The 10000-nt window shown below is 35.6% G+C and overlaps 1 protein-coding gene across 1 annotated transcript in view; it reads left to right on the forward strand.

Annotated features, from left to right (window-relative positions):
* LOC144974914 (uncharacterized) overlaps positions 1-10000 on the forward strand; it is a 41570-nt gene that overhangs the window by 10043 nt on the left and 21527 nt on the right. The window contains exons 3-4 of the mRNA XM_078918424.1: positions 2926-3083; positions 6824-7009. Of these exons, the coding sequence (XP_078774550.1) occupies positions 2926-3083; positions 6824-7009 (344 nt within the window). The remainder of the gene's footprint in view (positions 1-2925; positions 3084-6823; positions 7010-10000) is intronic.

Here is a 10000-nt window from a genome sequence, read left to right on the forward strand (position 1 = left end):
GAGGCAATTGCTTAGCAGTGGAAAGGAACAAAATAAATTCAAATATTAAAAAATCCATTAAACGCTATATAAATGATGTTGACGATGTAGATCTTTTATACGAGAAATTTTGTATAAATAAAATAACTAAAATATTAAATGACCAGTATCATCCACTAAGACCATCAATTATTATGTCAGAAAGAAGTGGCCGCCCTTTCTCTATTTCAACGAAAACAGAGAGACACAGAAAATCTTTTCTGCCGTCTAGTATTAGGCTTTATAACAACAAGCAATAATCATTTTATATAATTATTTCTCATTTTTACTTTTTAAAAATATAAATATTAATTTATTAATTTATTTGTTTTGCAATCTTTTCAATTTTAAATTTATAGTGACGGTTTTAACTATTTTACAGTGTTGAAATTATTCATATTATAAAGCGCAGCTCTGGTTATAGAGCTGCTCCTTTTTTATATATATACATCCTATTTCCATTGTATTTTTATCTTATTGTGTAAATTATAACACGTCTGTACAAAATTTCCTTTTTGGGATGCAATAAAGTATTATTATTATTATTATTATTATTATTATTATTATTATTATTATTATTATTATTATTATTATATTATAATTTTGTTATTATTATTATTATTATTATTATTATTATTATTATGTATGTATGTATGTATGTATGCATGCATGCATGCATGTATGTATGTATGTATGTATGTATGTATGTAACAACAAGATATGAAGTGAATAGAAAAGTGCCAGAAGACAATAGAGAATAAAAATTTTTTTTTTTTTTTCGCGGCGGTGGTGGGGTTTGAACCTGCGACCTTATTGGTACGACAACTCCGCCTGGCAGGTGAGAGCGTGGCTCTACCGTGTGAGCTATCCACGAACACAAAAATATTCGTTTCAAACTCAAAGTCATTACTAGATCCCTCTCTCACCCACTTCTTGAGACCGCCGATTCGTTCGTACACCACCATCGCGAATAATTTTGACCAGCAGTTAAGCTTAATAGCCAATATTCTCAACACAAACATATAACATAGAAACGATTGAGACATTGAGTATGCTCCGGTGTATGGGGTGAATTTTTAATTCAGAAAAGTGAGTGGAGCAGGCACTTATGTTGGTAACAACAAGATATGAAGTGAATAGAAAAGTGCCAGAAGACAATAGAGAATAAAATTTTTTTTTTTTTTTTCGCGGCGGTGGTGGGGTTTGAACCTGCGACCTTATTGGTACGACAACTCCGCCTGGCAGGTGAGAGCGTGGCTCTACCGTGTGAGCTATCCACGAACACAAAAATATTCGTTTCAAACTCAAAGTCATTACTAGATCCCTCTCTCACCCACTTCTTGAGACCGCCGATTCGTTCGTACACCACCATCGCGAATAATTTTGACCAGCAGTTAAGCTTAATAGCCAATATTCTCAACACAAACATATAACATAGAAACGATTGAGACATTGAGTATGCTCCGGTGTATGGGGTGAATTTTTAATTCAGAAAAGTGAGTGGAGCAGGCACTTATGTTGGTAACAACAAGATATGAAGTGAATAGAAAAGTGCCAGAAGACAATAGAGAATAAAAAATTTTTTTTTTTTAAAAATAAATGACGTGCTTGGTCCCGTAGTAGTACATACATACATACATAATTCAGAAAAGTGAGTGGAGCAGGCACTTATGTTGGTAACAACAAGATATGAAGTGAATAGAAAAGTGCCAGAAGACAATAGAGAATAAAAAATTTTTTTTTTTTAAAAATAAATAAAATTTTTTATTCTCTATTGTCTTCTGGCACTTTTCTATTCACTTCATATCTTGTTGTTACCAACATAAGTGCCTGCTCCACTCACTTTTCTGAATTAAAAATTCACCCCATACACCGGAGCATACTCAATGTCTCAATCGTTTCTATGTTATATGTTTGTGTTGAGAATATTGGCTATTAAGCTTAACTGCTGGTCAAAATTATTCGCGATGGTGGTGTACGAACGAATCGGCGGTCTCAAGAAGTGGGTGAGAGAGGGATCTAGTAATGACTTTGAGTTTGAAACGAATATTTTTGTGTTCGTGGATAGCTCACACGGTAGAGCCACGCTCTCACCTGCCAGGCGGAGTTGTCGTACCAATAAGGTCGCAGGTTCAAACCCACCACCGCCGCGAAAAAAAAAAAAAATTTTTATTCTCTATTGTCTTCTGGCACTTTTCTATTCACTTCATATCTTGTTGTTACCAACATAAGTGCCTGCTCCACTCACTTTTCTGAATTATGTATGTATGTATGTACTACTACGGGACCAAGCACGTCTGTTCCTGGCTAAAGTCACAATTTCGTCAATGGGTATAGAATCCAGCCCATGTTGTAGAGTGCCTGCTGGTCTAGTTGTCGAGCTATTCAAGTCGGTTATAAAATGTCGACGCAGGAGGCGGTCTGCGTCCATGCGAAAGATATGCCCCGCTCATCACTGTAGCTACCAGGTCAAAATAATAATAATAATAATAATAATAATAATAATAATAATAATAATAATAATAATAAAAATTATGATGATGATGATGATGATGATGATAATAATAATATTAATAATAGACCTAATAATAATAATAATAATAATAATAATGATAATAATAATAATAATAATAATAATAGAGGGAGAGTGATATAAAGACAGACAGAGATACAGACAGATATATATATATATATATATATATATATATATATATATATATATATATAGAGAGAGAGAGAGAGAGAGAGAGAGAGAGAGAGAGAGAGAGAGAGTGGAATCTCAAGGGGTTTCCCTTTTTCGTGTGAAATTTGCTTGGCCGAATTGTGACCAATCAGCAAGCCACGATAATCTGTTTGGAAATTCCCGTTTATTTATTTACTTCCTGTTACTCTTTTCCCTTCATGTAGTGAACAACTGTTTCTGTCACCTTCATCCTCATCTGCGACCAAATCGAAGATGGAAAATGCGGATGAAAGAATGCAAAAATGTCTTTACGACATACCGCACACCATAACCCTGAAGCTTATTAAATCTTTGGACACAGATATGGGGTGGGAGATTCTAGGTAAGTTATGAGAAAAGAGACACGGATGTCATCGGTATCGGATGTCAACAGTCAGCAGGTGGGTGTTGACTGTTGACATTGATGAGATGTTATGCACTCTCAAACTAAAAACCTTGGCCAAGTGTCCCACCACCCAACCCCCGCCCGCCCTCAGAATGGGATGCAATGGTCACTTCCATCTTCTTCTTCTTTCAGCTTATCCCGCAGTTCGCAGGGATGTCATAATTTAATGAATGCCACATCTCCATGCATCTCGGTTCACAGCGCATCATCATCTTCCTCCACTCCAGGCCCAGTTCTTTCATACCATCCTTTACCTTATCCCACCATCCAGTCTTTGGGAGTCCTTTTTTCCTCTTTTCCGCTAATTGTAAGTCCAATACTTTCCTTCCCTCGTACTTCCTCTCTCATCTCATTACATGTCCGAACCACTTCAATCTATCTTCTCTCATCTTTATCATTGATATTGACACATTCTTCACTTCAGTCAACCTTCGAATTCGTTCATTTCTCACTTTATCTTTTCTTGTCCAGCCAAGTGACCATCTCAACATCCTCATTTCTGCCACCTCAACTTCTTTATCTTGTTTCTTTTTGTAGTTGCTGTCTCTAGTCTATATAACATTGCTGGTCTTACAAAACTGTTGTAAATATATATTTTCCCCTTCAGCTTTGCGGAAATTCGTTTGTCACACATAACTCCAGTTACCTTCCTCCAATTAATCCAGCCTGCCTTTATCCTCTTCTTCACCTCCATCTCATTGCCCCCATCTCATTGTACAGTCACAGTTGTTCCTAAGTATTTGAATTGGTTTGTCTCTGGCATATCCTCTTCTTCTATCTTTATTGGTGGTTCTGCTCTCTGTTGTCCAATGCACAGATACTCTGTCTTCGATCTGCTCACCCTTAACCCCCTCCTTTCCAACACCCTCCAGTTTTTTTTCCACCTCAGTTTTTGTATGGTTACTACAATGGTCACTTCCATGAAATCATTAATTTCTCATAATAATCATTATAATTCTAATTATTTATAATGTGTCAAATGCATCATATAATATATCATCACTATCATGGAGCCACTACTATCTAGCTCTACCACTTTCCTTTATTTTAAAAGATGGACAAGTTTTGTTGCAGCACTTCCTTCGTTTGTGACATCCTTCGACAAATGTCTCTATCCCTAGTCATTGTACTAGATTTTATGCCTTCGTGTTTTAAACCCTTCCCATATTGTCCTAGTCATTATCTGAACAAGTAGCAGTAGACATTAGTCTTAATTGAAATGCAATCTATCTTCTCTCATCTTTATCATTGATATTGATACATTCTTCACTTCAGTCAACCTTCGAATTCGTTCATTTCTCATTTTATCTTTTCTTGTCCAGCCAAGTGACCATCTCAACATCCTCATTTCTGCCACCTCAACTTCTTTATCTTGTTTCTTTTTGTAGTTGCTGTCTCTAGTCTTTATAACATTGCTGGTCTTACAACTGTTGTAAATATATATTTTCCCCTTCAGCTTTGCGGAAATTCGTTTGTCACACATAACTCCAGTTACCTTCCTCCAATTAATCCAGCCTGCCTGTATACTCTTCTTCACCTCCATCTCATTGTACAGTCACAGTTGTTCCTAAGTATTTGAATTGGTTTGTCTCTGGCACATCCTCTTCTTCTATCTTTATTGGTGGTTCTGCTCTCTGTTTTTTAAATAGCGGTCTTAACCATCGACATAAAAAAAAAATGAGATTGAAATTAAATGATGATGATCAACCACCTCTTTCTTTTCATTCTAATTTAATTGTGACTCATTCGAATCATCATCGTGAATGATCGTTGATTGAAATCAAAAACATTTTGTGTCGAAGGAAGTTGTATGGCAAATATTGATGAGGTTAAAAAATTCAAACTAATTGAAATTATCTATCCTTATCATGTTATAAACTTACATTTGTTTTAGGAAATCACATATTTGATTCCAAGCTAATCCAACACAATCCATAACAGTCGCAGCTGCATTGCTGAAGGAAAATATGACATTACATAGAATTAGCAGTAGTGCATATGTACAATTTCGAAGACATTTAATACCGTGGTCTCAATTTATGAACACTGTCCTCGGGAACCGAGCAGAGCATGCTTATATATAGACGGATCATGCATATAAGTGGATTAAAACATTTTGGGTTTTGTTTGTTTAGTTATATTGCTAAGTCTTTGGTCATTGCTCATATCACAACAAAAATGGTATGCACCAAGTTACAGGCTTGGAACTGCTATTTGGCCATTAACTACACTGGCTTCCAATGGAGAAAAGAATGATATACAATAATACATGTTTGCTCACAGTTACCTTCACCATAGATCACCTGCATACTTGGAATGCCTTTTGGGGGAATATAAACCAACTCAATCTCTGCTCTTTGCTAAAAAAAACATCCCAAGAACAAAGTTTGCTAAGCATGGTTTTGCATTTTTGGCTCCAATTGTATGGAATTCTTTACCACCAAAAACCCGACAATGTGAAAGTCTGCCAGTCTTCAAACGGCATCTAAACACCAAACCATTTTTTTTCATTCTGCTCATCGTGATTCTATGTGAGATTTAAACGAGATATGTGTGTGACTGTTGTAGTGGAATGAATGAATTTGTGTGATATCAAAAAACTATTGTAAAGTACCTCTGAGCACTATTTGTGGAAAGTAGTGCTATATTAAATAATAATAATATGGATCCCAAACTGAACAACCATAATCCAGTATTGGTTTTACTTACTTGGACTTTATAGCATTTTAAAAAAAATTGATTTTGAAAAACTTGATGTTTAATGTCCTAGAAATCCAAGGATGGAATTGATGATAACTCCCTCATATTTTGCGAGCTTAGTATTTAACAGCCTTTTGTCACGAAGAAAGTAATTAGATTTTATAGGTTTAGTTTTTTTTTTGTTTTTTTTTGTTGTAATTTTCAAAACCTGACATTTGTCTTGTGAAATTCCATTTTCCATTTCTTTTCCACTGTTGCAAATATATATCCTTGGAATCAAATTTTTATCCATGTAAATGTAAATTAGAAAAATTAATGGTCCAAAACCTGTTCCGAGAATTACCCCTGATTTTACCAAGTATTTCATTTGACTCTGCTCCATTTACCTTTTATGGTCTTATTGAAAGATGAATTTATAAAATTTAGCACATGTCCTGAAATTTCATACATTTTAAGTTTTTAGTTTAAAATTCAAAAGTCCTTTGTGATCGATTTTGCTCAGTGTATCACAAAATAAATCTTTGTTAGCCCAGACAAGTGGTACATTACATAATTATTACAAAGAATTGGCTTGAACCAACTGGTTTGCCCCTCAAACAAAAATGTGTTCATTCATTTGTTGCCCAGATAATTCATTTAGAAAATACTGGGCAAAACTTAACTTTTTCCTACTCCTCAAAATTTTTTTTGTGTTTTCCAAGGGACAGCTTATTAGAAGGTGACAACTGTAAAATAGTGGTCAAGATTAAGTCGTCCATTTAGTTGTGGATTCTTGGCCACAACCGTAACTTATCTCTTTGTTTAATGGTCAATGGACAGTAATAGAATTACAAATATGAACATAACAATCAATTTTAAAACTTTGTATTTGTAGGTTAGCATGTATATTCATTGCATAACATGTTAATTCAGAGCCTACTGGACTCTTAAGATATTATTATGAGATCATGTACAGACTTATTTTCATTTTTTTCTAGCTGCATCAACAGGATTCAATTTTGAGGAAATATGTGAGCTGAGACAAGAAGAAAGAAAAATAAATGGCAGTCCTACCCGTAGTCTCCTGTGGAAACTTGGCTGTCAAGCTTACACTCTTCAAATGCTACATGACAAGATGAAAGAACTTAACAGAATACATGATGCTGAAATTATTGCCACATACAGTGAGTTGTAATCACGTGATGATCCTTCTTCTATTACCATGCCAGCATTGGGGGAATGGGGTGGGGAAGAGAGACAGTGATGCTGATGGAAGAATAGTGGGAAGGGTGGAGAAAGTGGGAAAAGGTTATTTTTACTGTATTAATTACATATTGCTCAAATTGACACGTATCAGTCAGGAGGGATTTACCTTCATTTTTTATTGTTACTTTATCTTAAAAACTTTTATGTGGGCTTGTGTTTTGTTCAAAGACTTTCCTTTTTCATACTTTTATTTCATCGTGGACACCAGTATTGTTGTTCTTTTTTTTTAAACAATTGAATATATTTATAAAGCACATTTACATAAAAATTTACCATGCTCAATGCTCTTTACGATGCTTTATTTAACGAGCAGCCCACATGTGAGGAAATTTTCTTTTAATGCAATGCAAGTCACATGTAAGATGTCCTGTTTTTTTATACTAGCATTCCTACAATGTCCATCACTGCCTTTAGCCAGATACCTGTGACATGTCTAATGAAGGGATGTAAAACAGAAGCCAGAGTTGTATTTCATTATCATTGTCCCCGCCTAGTCATTGTCATTGACAATACTCAACACGTGCTTAACTTTATTCTGAGATGAGCCTTTAAATAAGCTGCTGAGCTACCAATGTCATTTGTCCATCTGATTTGGTTACAAAAGCTAATTGTATTTGTGCTGTTATATGATCTTGTGGTATGACACTTGCCTTTGGACCGGTAAGTCCACGGTTCAAGTCCTGCTCTGGGTGGTGCAAAGTTGAGTCCTTGGAAAAGGCTCTTTGCTCACCACACTCAGATGTAAAATGAGTATCTATTGGGTAACAGCATTGTCTCTATTGAAAAAATAAATTTGATAGCACCTTACAGGCGTTAGGTCTCGTCCTATATATGATGTTACCAACAAAAATGTGAAAATTGAAAGGCTTCAGATGGGACGGTACAGACAATGGACATTTTGGGTACAACAAAGAACGTGGAAAACCAAAGAATGTGGAAAACAAATAGGATAAAATGGAGTATAAATTGTAGCCTCTGTACTCTTTGGTGGTTGGAGTGTGAATGAATGTTAGTGTGGCATGGGTTGGTAAGTAGAGAGTCCCTAGGGTGTTATAGGAATGATAAGGGCAGGTCAGCGTATCAGAGACAGAAACTTTCTAGAAAAATAATGGAAGGAAAAAGACATAATAGAAATGCAATATTATAAGTAGTAATATTAGAAATGGTAGTAATGGAAGAAATAGTATAAGTGGTAGCAGTACTAGTAGTAATATTAGTAGTAGTAGTAGTAGAAGTAAAAGTAATAGTAGTAGTAGTAGCAGTGGGAGCAGTATCAGTAGAAAGTTGTTATGACACAGATGGGTGGGGGGGGGGGGGGGGGATTCCTGGGGAGTGGTTGGAATGGGCAACGTGAGCGAGCGGTCTTTCTGCGGCCATCGTGAGAAGAGAAAAAATTGGTCAGGTATCCATGTGAGTGGAAAGTTGAGTTTTGTGGTAGAATATTAGATAAATAGACTAATAGATAGAGAAAAAAAAAAAAAGAGAGAGAGAGAGAGAGAGGGGGAGAGAGAGAGAGAGAGAGAGAGAGAGAGAGAGAGAGAGAGAGAGAGAGAGAGAGAGAGAGAGAAAACAGCAGGTTAATAGCTAGGTCTATGTATAAATAGGTAGATAAGTAGATGAATGGTTACAATAACAGATAAAATTGATAGATGGCTAGAAGAAAGATAAATGAATAAGTAGATAACAGTAGTTAGAGGGATAGATAGATAGAGTTGTTGTTGTAGTAGTCTTAGTAATAGTGGTAGTAGTACTAGTAGTAGTAGTAGTAGTAGTAGTAGTAGTAGTAGTAATAGTAGTAGTAGTAGTAGTAGTAGTAGTAGTAGTAGTAGTAGTAGTAGTAGTAGTAGTAGTTGTAGTAGTATTGTAGTGGTAGTAGTAGTAGTAGTAGTAGTAGTTGTAGTAGTAGTATTGTAGTAGTAGTAGTAGTAGTAGTAGTAGTAGTAGAAGTGGCATGTAATAGTAGTAGAGGTGGTGGTGGTGGCAGTAGTAGTAGTTGTGGTGGTTGTTGTTATTGTTATGGTTGTTGTAGCAGTAGCAGCAGCAATACTAGTGATAGCTGCTGCTGTGGTGGTAGTAGTAGTAGAAGTAGTAGTAGTAGTTGTTGTTATTGTAGTATAAAGAAGCAGCCGCAGTTGTGGCAGAAGTAACAGCAGTAGTTTTTAGTATGAGTATTATCAACATCTATAAGGCTCACAATTAATACTCACTAAGGGTTGTAGGTGGGGCAGTGAGATGTGGATGTTAGTGATGGTCAACTCTGGTGCTGAGTCCCAAGTTAAATTTTAGTATTAGCTGGGGACCCTCTTGTAAAGTGTTTTGACAACGTTTAGTGGATAATGCACTATATAAAAGCTTAAGTTTTTTTCCAGGTTTTTTTTTTTTTTTAAAGACAGACCTTCCTACGATTTGGTCATTAGCTTATCTAATGTTTACAACTCTAAACTATATAGGAGTGTCGGTTGCAAAATAACCAAGAGATGACCCAGTATGAAATTTCGGCTAAGAAAGAGGCAAAACATTCTTTTTTTCATGAAAACAAAAAAGTTATGAAAACAAAAGTGATTGGATGAGGCACTTATGTTGATAAAAACAAGAAGTGAAGTGAGTAGAAAGTGCCAGAAGACAATAGAGAATAAAACTGTTGCAGTGATGGGGGCTCGAACCCACAACCCTATTGTTACAACAACTCTGCCTGGCGGCAAGAGGGTAGCTCTGCAATCGACGCCATCGGTGGATGAAATGATGAGTAGAGAACAATGGCTAGTTGACCCATAGGCTAGGTGAGGTAGTTGATGATGTATAGTGATATCTTTTTGTCAAAAGATCAGAATTCTATTTTTCTTTAGTATTTTTTTAAAGACTGCTTTAGAGAATGTTGTTTATGAACATCAAAGTAAACAAATATACTC

Source organism: Berghia stephanieae, chromosome 6 (genome assembly GCF_034508935.2).
Source record: "Berghia stephanieae isolate SIO BIC M18660-M18661 chromosome 6, UCSD_Bste_1.3, whole genome shotgun sequence".
NCBI classification, from domain to species: domain Eukaryota; kingdom Metazoa; phylum Mollusca; class Gastropoda; order Nudibranchia; family Aeolidiidae; genus Berghia; species Berghia stephanieae.